This window comes from Tasmannia lanceolata, unplaced genomic scaffold (genome assembly GCF_043159265.1).
Source record: "Tasmannia lanceolata isolate RefF3 unplaced genomic scaffold, GAP_Taslan_0.1 ptg000005l, whole genome shotgun sequence".
Taxonomy (NCBI): domain Eukaryota; kingdom Viridiplantae; phylum Streptophyta; class Magnoliopsida; order Canellales; family Winteraceae; genus Tasmannia; species Tasmannia lanceolata.
Window position 1 is genome coordinate 21,016,226 of NW_027518682.1, and position 15,274 is coordinate 21,031,499.

The 15,274-nt window shown below is 38.4% G+C and overlaps 2 protein-coding genes across 5 annotated transcripts in view; both read left to right on the plus strand.

Moving 5' to 3' along the window:
• The window catches only part of XI-I (myosin), a 60,700-nt gene extending 54,349 nt beyond the window's left edge, over positions 1–6,351 (plus strand). For all 4 annotated transcript variants that reach the window (XM_077380239.1, XM_077380241.1, XM_077380240.1 and 1 more), the window contains 7 exons: positions 3,483–3,553; positions 3,643–3,742; positions 3,827–3,883; positions 3,968–4,024; positions 4,222–4,302; positions 4,378–4,460; positions 5,668–6,351. In XM_077380239.1, the coding sequence (XP_077236354.1) occupies positions 3,483–3,553; positions 3,643–3,742; positions 3,827–3,883; positions 3,968–4,024; positions 4,222–4,302; positions 4,378–4,460; positions 5,668–5,806 (588 nt within the window). In that variant the 3' untranslated portion in view covers positions 5,807–6,351. The remainder of the gene's footprint in view (positions 1–3,482; positions 3,554–3,642; positions 3,743–3,826; positions 3,884–3,967; positions 4,025–4,221; positions 4,303–4,377; positions 4,461–5,667) is intronic.
• A 4,930-nt stretch (positions 6,352–11,281) lies between these two features.
• LOC143877922 (protein OXIDATIVE STRESS 3 LIKE 2-like) lies at positions 11,282–14,169 on the plus strand. Its single transcript, XM_077380243.1, has 2 exons — positions 11,282–11,808; positions 13,703–14,169. Exons 1-2 carry the CDS (start codon positions 11,474–11,476, stop codon positions 14,139–14,141), a joined length of 774 nt encoding a protein of 257 aa, XP_077236358.1. The 5' UTR covers positions 11,282–11,473; the 3' UTR covers positions 14,142–14,169.
• Positions 14,170–15,274: the final 1,105 nt, after the last annotated feature.

Sequence of the window (15,274 nt, forward strand, 5' to 3'; positions counted from 1 at the left end):
CAAGATGAGATGCAATAAACACAAGATTTATGTGGTTTGACGTACTGCGTACAGAGGAGAGATTTCTACCATGTTGATATTAGGGTTACAAACTCTCTTTTCTACCTTTTCCCCGAGCCAACAAAACACCCGAAAACTCACACCCGTAACCCTAACATGTGGCTTAAGTTGATGAATCACTGCCAGAATATAAGACATCTTCACAACATAGTTAAAAGAAAACAGGAAATTACTGCACATTTTACTATCTATTCCGTTGGGTTTTGTAATGCATACCGACCATTCTCATTTTGCTAGTGAAATTTGTTACTTTTCATTTAACCGAAGTGTTTCACACAATTTGCATTATGAAAATTTTCTTCTTACTCAAGAAACACTCAACTCTCCTATGAAACACAGTTACTCTTCCTAGAATGGGTAGAGTACAACTACTACATGTTGAGCAATAATATCCCCTTGGGCTTCATAAATTAATTCCAACACTCCCACATTGCAATGGAAATGCTAAAATTGTCCTAGCGATGGGCTTCCGTATGTACATCTACTAGCTTTCATTGACCGTTTCATCCTGCTGATGAGTAGTCCTCTGCAGCCCTTCATTTTGCTTCAAGATTTGAAAATGAAACTTTCACTTTACTGTAGAGGATCGAAATTTTATCTAAATATAGGATCTATCCATTTGTGTGTTTTCTTTCGTTTGGGCACTTAAACCAGTCTGCACCAATGTGGTCTCCATCTCTAGTATTAGCCCAGACTTTGATGGTGACAAAAGTCATCTTAAAGTTCCCTTGCATCCCTTTTTTTTAATGGTAATTCCCTCTCATCCTTTATACATGCACAAAATTTTCATAGAATTAAATTTTTTAATGTAAATTATAGAAGCTAGTTATAATATTATAAAATACAATATATAACCATAAGATGGTATGAATTGTGCTATTTTGGGACAAAGGCTTTGTTGAGTTGAGTTGAGTTGTATATTATTTCTTTATCCATTCTCATTTATATGAATTTTAGATATTATTTATTAGTTATAATAGTATCCAACCCCAACTAGTTTGGGACAAAGGCTTAGTTGAGTTGAGCATTTATTAGTTATAATATTATAAAATACAATATATAACCATAAGATGGTTCGAATTGTCCTATTTATATTATTTCTTTATCCATTCTGATTTTTATGAATTTTAGATTTTTTTTCTAATATTTTTAATACAAAAAATTAACTAATTTTCCTATTGTTAAATAAGGGGATTTGCTAGGGTCCACCGCAGAAGGCATTTCACAGATGGTATGTCGCATGTTAGACCAGCCACAGCCACAGAGGCTCACTTTTCAGCAGATTTTGTCATCATTCAGGAGGTGGGAGGTGGCTGGTCTGACATGCAACAGACCATCTGCGAAATGCCTTCTGCGATGGTCCCTAGCAAATCCCTTAAATAAAACAACACCGAAATGGCCAAAATTTTATGCGGCAAGGGTGCTCCTTTTCAGCCAAAATTTTGACCGAAATAGACGATTGCTCCTTTTCTTATATTTCCCTTCTCTTCTCCTATATTTTCTTCTTGTTCTCTTTATGCTTGCATAAAGACATGGAAGCTCTTGCATCAATCAATATCATCTCCCTAGTAATATTAGTTCTATCATTGCTTAAATCCTCGTATGTGGACAAGAACTCGTCTAAAGTAAAACCAAGTTGAGTTGGGTGAGTTAATGATTACTTCGATGAGTTTTTTCCCCGTCTCTTCCCTTATATTTTCTCCTTGTTCTCTTTATGCTTGCATAAAGACATGGAAGCTCTTACATCAATCAATATCATCTCCCAACAAATATTAGTTCATATCACTGCTTAAATCCTCATAGGTGGACAATAACTCGTCTAAGGTAAAACCAAGTTGAGTTGGGCGAGTTAATGATTAATTCGATTAGTTTTTTATTTTTTTCTAATTTACCCCAGCTGGTTAAAAGAGTTCTTTATTGTCTCATTATGGCCAAACGTGAGTTGACTTAGACAAGTCAATGATCTACTTGGGGAGTTTTTCAAAATTTGTTTTGTATAAATATAAATCTTATTAAAAGTATCTAGATCAACAAATAATCATCAAAAGTCCATAAATAAATAATATCACAAAGCATGAGAAAGAATTAATTGAGGTTTTACCATTAAAAAAAAATAAAAATTTATTGAGATTTTATCCAAATAAATGTGTCATCATGGTTTAGAGTTGTGTTGTTGCATGAGTGATTTTCAATGGGAAAATTCCACTGGCTGATATCTAATGCTCCATGAATTTGGGTGCTTTTGAATTTTTATTTTTGGTTATTTTTAAATGCTGATAATGTAGATTTACATTTCCCATATTACTAATTACCCTTCTCAACACAAAGTTTTATATGGGTTCCACAACAGTAAATTTAGGAAAACGGACATTTGTGTCTCTGATTTTGGGACCCTTTCACTAAACTTATTTCATTGAATGTTATACTTCCAGTTTCTGACAAGCTAGCAACAAACAATAGACGGATGCTCGTATCAGAACAAGGTGTTCCGATATCATCTCCATAATTCATATTGCTCATAATTATTATTCAAATATTCTAAGAGATACATATAGCTCGTTATTATCCCACTATAACCATATTATTCTGTAGGTCTGGTATGTGATCCATATGCATATTTGCTGTGAAATTATGAGCATGCAATATTATAAGTGAGGGTCACTTGTTTAGTGATGCCTTTCTATCGATGGGCCATACACCAACATTCTCCTGCTCATAATCATTATTCTAATATTCTATTCGATATTATAGCTCTCATCCCACTAGAACCATATTATTGTGTAGGTCTGCTTTGTGATGCATATGGATATTTACTATGAAAATTATGAGCATGCAAAAGTGTAAGTGAGGGCCACTTATTCAGTGATCCCTTTCTATCGATGTGCCGTATGCCAAAATTATCCTCATTGGGTGATTCTAAGCCTTTGATTCGTTGAGGCTTTTCTGTTGAATTTAGACAGTTTAGATTTTAACTGTCCATTTGAAGGCCAGAAAGTGGAGGTTTAGGATTGTCTGTTGGGGATGAATTTTGGTGCATGGCCCATTCATAACACTGCCTAGCAGTAGCAGGTTGGATCATTGAACAAGAGACTCCTGCTTGTACTTTTTCCTTCTCATATTTTACAAAAGAGAAATACGGGCACTCATCATATAACAACTCTATTCTATAAATACATGGACTTTATGAATTAATATATTCTAATCCATTATTTTTGTGCTTTGGGGTTTGCCAAGTGGCACCTTGTACCTATATGGAATTCTGAATCTGTGCCTCATCAGCATGCGACATGCATTATGAGTAATAGTTTCATTAGAGCGATCATGCTATCATCAAAATCTCTTGAATGCCTGTGTAACTGAGCAATAAGTTATCTCTCAATTATTTCGTCTCATTCAGTTGAACCAGAAAATTGTAATTTTAGGTACCCTCCTTTTTTATCCGCAAGCTCGTCACTCAAGTTTTCTCTTTCATCAATATACAACTTTTCAACAGGTAATTAAGGTTTTAGAGGAGCTTGAAGTCTCTTTTGATCAACTGATAGGTTCACTTATTTTATAAGACCTAATTTAATATTGTCTCAGTCTTCTTCTACGACGTGAATGTTGCACATTTTCGAATGGGGAATATGTGAAATCTGGGCTTGCGGAACTAGAACGATGGATTTCTAATGCAACAGAGGAGGTAAGTGTTTTGTTTTTTTCATCAATGACACTAGCTGGGTCTCGATCTTAGATATTTTAGAATCTGAATCAACATTAATTGTAGTTTGCAGGAACATCTTGGCATGAGCTAAATTATATCCGACAAGCTGTTGGTTTTCTGGTACAGTCAATGACCCTGTCGTTGAGAACATAGTAGTTGTAAATCTTTCGAGCTTTCCTTATTTCAGTTATGTAATTGATACAGGTGATCCATCAGAAAAGGAAAAAGTCCCTAGAAGATATCTGTCAAGATTTATGTCCGGTATGATCTTATCTTAGTAATCAAAGTTGATCTTTTTTCTTTTATAATGCTTAATTTTATCAAATTTTCAATTGATATTTTATTTTGATTAAAAATTTAAAATATGATTTGGTTGAGAATGAAACATGCCCTCTTTTATTCATTTTATCTTTGACATTGTGGAACTCCTCTTTGTTGTTTTTGAAACTTGAACACAGGCATTGACTGTGCGACAAATTTATCGAATCTGTTCTATGTACTGGGATGACATGTATGGCACACAGAGCGTGTCGAGTGAGGCAAGTTAGATTGAACTTGTTCTTTTGCACTGCGGCGTATCTATTGGTTTCTGAAAATGGTTAGAAAATTCACAGGTGGTTACAAAAATGCGGGACATTGTGAGCAAGGATTCTCAGACTTTTATGTCCAATTCATTTTTATTGGATGACGACCTAAGGTAAGTAATTAAATAAATCTTTGGTGGTGGTTGAAAATACATGCAAGTTTCTGTGAAAGCGTAGGAGGCTTTTGATATTGAAAATGATACGCAAGTTTGGTTGAGTTATAATAGTGTAGATTAATGAGACCAATGGATAATTTTTTTACATGACCTGAATGGATGCATATAGTTTTGCATAACTATGGTGGTACACCTACTCAAACAGCTACTTTGACCCACATTTTCAAAACTCCCGCGTCATATTGGACTCCCTCGAGTCAACTCTGTTTTACCTTGGCCGCATCCTTGTCCAAGTCTGAGTTTTTCCCTACGAAGTCAATCAAAACTCCTTTTTCTTGAGTTATGACCGCGTCAACCAAGTACGCAGCTGTGTCAACCGAGTACTCGACTGCGTCGTGCCGAGTCGACTAGGATTTGCATTGGCTGCATTCTTTCCTGCATCCACGTTTTGAAACACTATTTGATTGGTTCTTTCTACGTAACAAAGGCACTCTAGATTTTAAAAAGTTGCCGTCTACACCTCAAACAGCACTTTGATTAGTTCTCAACTATGTAACAATGGCACTCTAGATTCTAAAAAATTGTCGTGTCAGATACGTCAGAAGCACATTTGACAGACAAAACTGTAAATTTCTTTTCCTTTCCTTCTATTCGATAAATATTTTCTTTATCTGTTGTATTTCTAATTAATGACTACATCATTGTATCTCTTATGTGACCCAGTATTTATCTACGATTGCTGCGAGGAAAATACATGTTTTTTTTATACACAAATGCAAGGGTTTTTATATAGAAAACAAGCGTGGAGCCCATTCCACGTGTCTTGTGGCGACCAACTTTAGCCTCTGGGTGGTTGTATTGTAGTAACCCTATGTATTGAAGATGACAAAAAATAACCATCACAGGGCTCGCTTTTTAAAATGTATTGCCTTGATTACAATGACATATTCGACCAGTGGATGAGGCCGATTCTGAACCAGGTCTCCCCGTCAGTGCAATATGTCAGCAATCGGGCTGGCCCAAGACAGTCCAGCCCGCAGAAAACCGATTAAAAACCAAAAAATTCTCAATTCTGTCTTACACCAGACAGACATGTCAATGTCTACACTCTACAAGGCATGGGTTTTAAGTGCAAATATAAGGATTGTTGCATATTTTTCCCCTACCATTTTGTGGTCTCTTACTATCTATTTCACTATTGCAGCATTCCATTTTCGACAGAAGACATATCAAAGGCCATTCCCGCCTTAGACCCAACTGATGTTGAACTCCCTCCATCCTTTCATGATATACACTCTGCGCAGTTCCTACTCCAGCATCCCGCTGGTACTGCTGCTAGTTAAAAGGGTTGGTTCAAGGATCAAAGTCACAACTTCAGTGTTGCAACAGAACACTACCATTTTGCTCTGGAGGTTCAAACTCTATTTGAAGTTCATCTCAACGCCCAATCTACATGTACTGATTTTTCGTTCTCAGTGTCATAAAAAAATTGGCTTTGCACACGGAATTTTCAAACTGCAAATCAAGAGCTCAACTCTGTACATTGTAGAAATGTAAAATGTATGTTCCACGCTTACTCGCGCTTGCTTCAGGGGCAATATGGAGACAGATCACTGGGCAACTATGAGAAGAGGAGTTCTCTGAGGAGCAGTCCTGAACTAGATCCAGTAGGGTTAGGAAGTTAGGCCCATTGTAACCTTATTTATTATTATTATCTATTCATTCTCATTATATTGCTTTTCTTAGGTAAGTAGGGTTCATCATGGAGTTGGTTAGGTTATTTTGTAGGCTTTCTGTCACTGTAATCTGTTTCAGTCTGATCTCTACGCTTTATGTTGTATTCTAGTAGATTATTTATTTTTTAGTTGGGGCATATGTATTTTTTCAATTTGCCCTGTGTATCATGTGCAACCCTCCTCATTTCTTTTCCTCGGCATGCAGATAATTTGAGTTGATTGTGTTTTCAGCATCAGAAAATGTTTGTTTTCATCAGGTGAGAGATCTGAGACAGCGAATTGAATTTCATTTTATCAAGGGAAGTGAAATAATGTGGTCCCTTTCCTTCCCAAAGCAACCCCCATTGGTATATTTATGACGATTCTTTTTACACAGGAAGGGGGTGGCCCAGGGAAGAAATGAGGGCAATATATCGTTTCCCTCTTACTAGTAATATTATCTCATTGCATAGACTGAAAATATGTTTTAAAAAAGAGAAAAGTGTTCCTGCACTAGCTCGCTGCGCTTTAGTGGCTTATAAAGTCTTTCATTGGTTCGTATGGCGGGTTTCACAGGTGGGAGGCTTTATAAGCCACTAAAGCGCAGGGAGCTCCCTCTGCCATATGGTATTACCTGTCTCACCAATCACCATATCGGCCCCTACTAATTCATTGCGACCGTATAATAAAGTGATTATTTTTTCGCCCCTTCATTAGGATAATGCACCCCATTGTTAACGTGAATTGGGGTGGGCTTTTGACTTTTTTTTGGTCTTTGCATCATATTTTGGTTGTGGTGGTCGCCGTTAGAGAGGTAGCTTTTAACGAGGAATAAGGCAGTAGCCCAACAACAACAACAACATCACGTGTTGTGGCAATGTGTTTCACGCATATGGCGCCGCGTGTCATCACAGGCTCGCATAACTAGATACATATCGATTAATTGAATTGTAAGAATAGCCGTTAAGAAGAGTTGGGTGGGTGGGTGGGTGGAGGGGTGAGACTGAAGTACTGAATTTATGCTTCCTGTACGGTCCGCATGTTAATGGGCTCGGATCACTGGATTTATGCTTCCTGTACGGTTCTCCCATTAAGACTATTCTTAGGCCCTGTTTGGATTGCAGGAAAAACATTTCTGATGGGAAAATTTATCCGAGAAAAATCTTTTCTTTCAAAATTTGGAGGGAAATAATATGATTGTGTTCAATTTTTGAGTGATATTGTCATATATTTAAGGTGGGAGATGATTTTTTTTCACCCCCCTGTAGGATGATACACCCCACTCTTACGTGAATTGTGGGCAGGCTTTAACGCTTTTTAACGTCAAATCACACTTTAAGAAGGGGCGTGTATACATCATAAGTGGGGGTAAAAAAATCATCCCCCATTTTCCAAACTTTTCCAAAAAAATAATGCAATACAACAGTCATAGACGAGAGAGAGAGAGAGAGAGAGAGAGAGTCAGTCACCCACGTGAAGTCAGGCTAACGTAAAAGAACGAGGGACACGTGGTCCGACTCGGCTCATACAATCAGACTTCATCGGGCCCACATCACCAGCCTCACTGAGAATGGACTTGTCTCGCAGCTTCATGCGGAGGGGTTTCTACTTTCTATGTTACATGATCGGCTCACGGAGCGCCTCAATCAATTCCTATTTGATCGTTTTCTATGGAGATAAGGGTATTTTGGTCATTTCCGTGTGACAGGGGTATTTATCAATTTTCTATGGGATACGGGTATTCTGGTCATTTTCCATGAGATATAGGCATTTTTATCTATTAATAGTAACGTTGAGAAATAAGAATAATGATAAAAAATAATTTATGAAATCTTAAAATTCCTAAAACAATGAAAAAAAGAAAAGAAAAAGCATCGAACACCCCTATCTTATAGAAAATTACCAAAACACCCATACCTCCTAGAATGTAACCAAAATACACATATTCCCTGAAAATTAAAAAAAACACTCATTTTTCAATGGAAGTAACCACAGTACCCCTGTCTCTATCTCATAAGTATAATGAAATGCCCTTATCTTATAGAAAATGACTAAAATACCCTTATAGAAAGTTGACTAAAATAACCCCTTTCTCATTGAAATGACCATCGCTGGGTCCAGCCCTAGTCATTCTCGTACGGCTTCTTAATTATTATTTTTTTGGGTCAATTCGGGGAATTAACAAAGCTTGGAAAAAAAAAATCAATTAAAGGTTGCCGAACATGCAGAAAGAAGCTTCCGCGCATTTGCTTCTACTGTGATTTTCATTTCTCCCAACACTCAAACGGTTCTGGTAAGGAGACTGGTTACCTAACTGAGAGTGGAGTCGAACAAATCCCTACACGCCACATGGCATAGGAGGGTAGTTTTGCCATTTCAAAAGAAATTGCCTGAAAGAGAGGTTACATATTCGGTTCCCCGCTCGGTTACCCTATCATTATTCTTCCTATTATAATCGACTCCCCAAATTGATCTCCTCTAGGTTAGAGAGAGAAAGAGGAGAGAGATAGACACATGGGGAGTCGATTTATCAGTGACCTTATTTTTTTGGGGCCCGTTCAATTGATGTATATACAGCGTACATTTAATCTCAGCATTTATTAGATCATACGGCTCACATACTGTACCAAACGTAGGCAACCCGAGGACCTAAAGCGTGAAGCCTAACCCTACGCAACCGGGCCTTGGGTCAAGGAGGGTTCACCCTAACTCAACCCGTCAATAAGGGTTCGTTTTGATACTTCATATATTGTATTTAGATTTGGAATTGAGTTTTGAATACAAAATGAATAGATCCGACAGCTCATGTTGAGAGAGAGAGAGAGAGAGAGAGAGAGAGAGAGAGAGGTTGAGAAGCAAAGAGGGTGAAGGAAACTGCCATATCTGTTGATTTCCAGTTTCTTATCTGCACAGCTTATTTGGAAATCTGACTTTTTTCACTGTCAGTTGTTGAATTGGAAATCCAAGAATTTGATCGAATCCAAATTACAATGCAAAAAGGGCTGCAGATGTGAGAAATTCAAATCAAAATCTTCTCTGCATCCAAACGGGCCGTAAATGTCTTGTTAGGCCTAAAATCGGTAACAGATACGGCAGTGACGTAAGAGCTGAGCTGGAGGACCCGAGGAGCCGAAGTGAAGGAGGTGAGCCCTGCACAGGAGCAAACGAGGTCAGAAGACCAACCCGGAGTCGTTACTCCGGACAGGCCCTTCGACACTCAAGTCAGTACGAGCAGGAGTGCAGAGCGAGTTTTTAAGAGTGGTAGATTGAGAAGTTATTACCCCTTGCTTTGAGCCTTGATAGGCTTTTTACAGAGGGAGACCTGGGGTGGTTGGATTACCTACCCCAGGACAGGTGTCGGCTCTTTTGTGGGTTTAGGTTTACCCACTCTTAGGTAATTACGGGATTGCCCCTGAGCCGATGCTGGATTTGTGGTTTGCCCTTCTGGAGCCACGTGTCGACAGCTAATTAGTTGTTGTTTTTCATACCCCATCATGTCTCAACCCCAACTAAATTAGATTTTCCAAATCAGGCCAAGTGTGGTCAGGTTGGAACGAATTGGGTTCGAGTTGGCCGAGAGCAAAAGCAGTTAAAATAATACAGAAAAAGGCTATTGATATTTACACTTCCATGTTTTAGATATTAATGCAAGCTAAACTTGTCTTTTCATTTTTAATTGGCTGCTGACTGGTGAGAGCTTTTTGAGAATTGTAATAACCTTTGACAGCTGTTTAAACATGAGATGATAACCTGAGTTTGTACAATTATTAAAATAAAATATGGTACTGCCAACTTCAGTAGCTAAAAAATTTCAAAACCCTTAGATTTTGAAATCGCAACAAAATCACCTTCAAATCAGGGGATAGGGTCTGGTTCGGGTTTGGTCGGGTTGCCCAAGGCCTGAACCATTAGTGACGGAACCATAACCCAGCACAAAATTAAATCGGGTTGGCTCATCGGAACCCTAACCCAACCCGACCAGAGGACATGCCAACCCCGCTCGGCCTAAGTAGCACCCCCAAATACAAGGGCTAAGACCGTCATCACATTATAGGTGTGCAACTTGGGGCGGGTTCACAACTTGAACCTGACAGGTTCTCGGGTTGGGTTGGAGTAGGGTTGGGGAAAGCCAACCCGATTTAATTTCGGGTTACCCGATTTAATTTCGGGTTACCCAATTTAATTTCGGGTTGGGATAGGGTTGAGGCCTTCACAGCCCAAAGCCCGACCTCCGTCTTCTAAATTTATTATGATTTTCTTAGGGTTATGTTTTGTTTCTTGTGTTTTTCTATTTGGCCCTAGATAAACCGAAACCCAACCCGAGCTGATTTGGAGGCGGGTGGGGTTAGGGTTGACCATCCTCAACTCGAGGCTCTGGTTGGGTCGGGGTTAGGATAGAGGGAATGCAATCTCAGGTTTGGTTAGGGTTGTCATTCCGATCAAACCCCACCCGAGTTGCACCCTGATCACTTTACGTAGGAAAATAATACTGTTCCCTTTTCTTCCCCGGACCACCTACTTTTAATGTCAAAATAACAGTCATAAATACACTAGAGGGGGCTGCTCAGGAAAGAAAGGGGAGGAATATATCACTTATTAGATAGCCAGAATCATAGAAAATCTAAATGGGACCCACTGAATCGACCACAAATGGTGGGAACCACGGTCCAATGTGCGTAAGTAGGTTGCACATTTTGTCGACCCCTCATCATTCATTGTATTTGGACATTTTGTCAGCTTCAGACAAGAAAATAGCTGAAATTATCGACTCCATCGAGCCGGCTCAAAGCTGATCCATAACTCTAAACTCTAAAGATAGAGCCATAGAGGACAAACTTCTTATCCTAGAGGTGTCGGGCTAAAATATCGTCCTCGTATCGTTTCAGATAAGCATAAGCAGTAAGCGTCTCTCTCTCTCTCTCACAAAACAATGCAACCTCTCCAAGTTGGAAGATATCTACGCGTCAATATCAAATCTCCCATCACCAAAAAGCGTTAACACGTGGCAAGATCATAACGGTCCCAGCAAGTCCTTCTCTACAAGAAACGGGCAGTCCGGGCAGTTTTTCTTTAGTTTTTTCATTGGCTTATCCCCATTGTTTAATCTAGACAAGTGGATGAGGATAAGGCCGTTCCTCCTCATTTATTTATTCATTCTCTTTTCTCATCCTTTTTTTATTCTATTATTATTATTATCAGATTATATTATCTCCTTCTTTCTCTCACTGAGAAATCTCAGGCATGAAGAAAAGCTCTCATTTTCATTAAAACTCATTTCTTTTGGGAAATTGGACTATGTCTATCGCTTTGGAGAGGAGCAGCAACAGGATCGAAGGGTCAGGATTCATCCGAGGGATCTCGACCTGCATGTCGATATTCGAGGCACCGGAATCTGGTCGGAAAATTGGCCGGATCATGCCTGAAAAGACTCAGTTTCCGGCAGATAATATGAGGCCGAAGGAGGAGAGAGAAGAGTCAGCTTCTTGCAGTTCTTCGATCGGAAAAAACAGTGATTGCTCGATGAGGTCGTCGGAATCTGAAGATTCCGGCGAGGATTCCGGCGAGATACAGAGTTCGTATAAAGGACCGTTGGAAACTATGGATGCTTTGGAGGAATCTTTGCCGACCAGGTATTGATTTTTGTTTTCCAGAAAATAAAATTCCAAATAAAAAGTTTCCAAGAAAATATTAATTTCCATGATTTTCTTTTCCTTAGATCCAAATTTGTTGTTTCTTTTTGAAGAATTTTTCTTTCTTATTTTATCGTTTTATTACTTTTGAATTTTAATTGGTAAATTGGGAGAAAATTCGTAGTAATTTCGTCTAACAATTTGCTCAACTTTTTTTTCATTTTTTATGTTTGTTTATCTGAGGTTTCTTTTTTAAGAAGAATGTTATTTTTTCTTTTTTGTTGCTTGTGATTTTCATGATTTAGAATTAATGGATCTTGATTTTAGGTGTCAATTTCATGCTTGACTTTTAATTCTCCTCAAAGGATTTGAAAAGCCATTAATTACATTCGGTAGAGGGATTTAGAGTTCTTAAAACCTTTAATTTGCATAGTTCCTCTGTGGGAATTTCCCAATCGTAATTAAGACTCCGTAAATTGGGTGCAAAATAAATTACACTGTCATTTTCTACCTAAAATGCCCGTAAAATTTTGTTTTGCCCTTAAAATTTTTTCCTGACCTCTTTGTGTAGGAAAATGATCAATTCGATTGAGACCCATTTTCTACAATCGAATATTTTCTTGGATTGGAGAGTAATTCAATTCGATTCAGATGCCACTCATGCATTCCCTATTCGTAACTAGTCCATTAAATTGGGGAAAAACGTGGTCACCTGTAATTGGGAGATTGATTGCTTCTTATGAAGAAATAGAATCCCTAACTAGGAAAATCTGCTGGATTCTTAGATTGTATTCTCTTTCTCCTTTTTTGGGGGGAAGTCAATCTAATGTGATTAAGACCCATTTGCTAGAATCGACTCTTTTTATTGATTGGGATTGTGACTGAATATTGGCTTTTGATTCTTCATGTTGTTAGTAATAGACAGCTCATTACAAAAAGGAAGCCATGGCTTCCCTGACATTGGTTGTGATAGTTAGCTCATTTCATAAAGAAAACGCATATGGTAGAATCGAATCTGCATGTTCAAGTCCAACTCTGTGTTTATGGGCAATTCTGTTCGTTTTGGATTTTGAGAACTGATTTTGTGAAACAACCAATACTCCAAAAGCTTAAGCTGTTAGAGTTGGTGTTATTTAATCATTTATACTTCAACACTCCTCATATGTGGCCTCACTTTCCCTCACTTTCTCTCTTTTGTTTTTCTTTTTTTTTTTTTTTTTTTGGGGGGGGGGGGGGCACCTGTTGGGTTGGCGAAATATATGAATTTTTAATGTCAAGTGCTTTTTGGGTTTTGAACCTAGGACGTGCCTCATGTGAAACAACCAATTACTCCAAATGCTTAAGGTGTTAGAGTTCGTGTTATTTAATTGTTAAATCAATGATTTCTGCTAATCTCGACGGAGCTTCACTAGCAATAATCTGTGCTTATATTAAGCACTTGCAAATAAACATGACAACACATGGTAATCCTATCTAAACCAATTGCCTAATCAATTCTAACTACCTCTTAATACGTCCTTATTATTTGATGATCCAACGATCAGATCTCAATCTCATGAGATCTTATATACTATTAAGTTTAATGATTTATACTTCTACAGATTTTGAATTCAAATCTGATTATTGGACTCAAAATTAAACTCAATTCCGAGTCTCAAAATTGGTTCTCAAAATCTAAAACAAACAGGGTGACTAAAAAATAAGTGTAATTAAATCCAGAGTCCAATATTCTCTTTTTGATTCACAATCCATTCTCAAAATCCAAAGCAAACAGGGCCTTAAATGTTAATGTTCAACTCTTACTAGAATTTTGGTTCGATATCAGAATCTTAGTATCTTGTTTGCACACAATCAAGTAGCGGGTTAACAAATAATTCTGCAATTGTGATCACAGGCGAAGTATCTCCAAGTTCTACTGTGGCAAATCAAAGTCTTTCGCTAGCCTGGCCGACGTTTCTTCCTCTATCAAGGATCTAGCAAAACCGGAGAACGCCTATAACAGAAAGCGCAAGAATCTGCTAGCTTTCAGTATTTTCTGTGACAAGAATCACAACAATCCTCTGAGAAATACAGGTGGTATTTCCAAGAGACCTGCGAATTCCAGCCGAAGCACATTGGCTCTCGCCGTGGCCATGAGCAGCTCTGAGAGCAATACGAGCGAGGACCATGAGCCCCGGCTTCCACCTCTCCACCCTCAAGGGAAATCTCCCATCAATGTATCGCCACTTAATCAATGGTCTTTCTCAAACAGATCCTTTTCGTTGACGGATTTGCAAGGAGCTACTGGTTGCTCTTCAATTGCATTCAGGGATAAGCAGAAAAAGTTCCATTAATGGAATGGTTGCCATTGCATCTCTCTCATCTTCTTCTCCAACCTCTTGTGAAGCTTATATTACTCTGTTGAGAAGGTGAAGTGCTTCTTCATAATATATATATATGTATTTCACACATGGGGGAGAATCTTAGGCTCAGAATTGCCTCAATGTTTCTTGCATTCATGTAAATGCTGCCTTGTTTCTTTCCCTTCTGGTCTCTTAATTATCCAACCATTTTTGGCATCTCACTAAAAACACCCTTTCTCCGACGGTTAGGATCATTTGGTCAGAATGGCCTGTGGGATATCGATGGGTATGTGTGAGCTTATACACTGATTATTGGTGTGTAGCTCATACAAAGGATCTTTACATGCATGTGCATGTGCAGTCTTTCTTTGTTTTGAACTCTTTCCTTCCGTTGTCACAATTTCTAATGAGCTATACTAACCAGTGAATGAGTTTAAAGGAAGAGATTGATTGGAAGCTAGGTTTTTCGTTGCTATAAAGTGGTTAAATCTAATTTATATCAGACCTTTGTTGCTTGTAGTTTTCAGAAGGAAAAAAACAGAGGGTGATGGGTAGAGAGCTTTTTGGTTTGCAGAGGAAAACACAGGTTGATAAGTGGACATGGGCTCATTGAAAAGTGAACTTTGTATAGAAAGAGAAATATTATTGTCACTGTCACGGTCAACGTTATTTTTTTTTATTGGTAGTCACGTTGTCGACAGTTAAGGTGCAGGTGGTGGGTCGTCTCTGACATGTTTGGCGTGAAGAAGGGGTGCGTGGGTGGGTGGGAGGGAGAGAGAGAGAGAGAATGGTTCACTACCTAAAGATAAATTCACCCCTTTATGCTCTGTGTTTAAAATTTTTGTCCCAGGAATAATCTAGTAAAATTTTCGTCCTATTCCATGTTTGGTTGGCTTTTAGCATTTGAAGTTTTTTTAATCCCACACTTGTAATGCTTGCTTATGAGTATGACAGGGACTCCTTGTCCCCTCTTTTTTTTCTTAGGGAATGATGTCCTCTCTCGCTCTCTCTCTCTTCCCTCTCTCCTCCCTTCCTATTTTGGTAATGACACCCCTAAATTTTGGCGGGAATTTTAAGAATTTTAGGGAAAAAAAAAAAAAAAAACCTAGCAAAACCCGTTGACT

What these genes read in the sequence shown, in the direction of transcription:
- LOC143877922 (XM_077380243.1), top strand. Translation starts at nt 11,474, where the DNA reads ATGTCTATCGCTTTGGAGAGGAGCAGCAACAGGATCGAAGGGTCAGGA. An exon ending in GAGGAATCTTTGCCGACCAG is followed by an intron (nt 11,809 to 13,702) that starts GTATTGATTTTT and finishes TTGTGATCACAG; the next exon opens with GCGAAGTATCTCCAAGTTCT.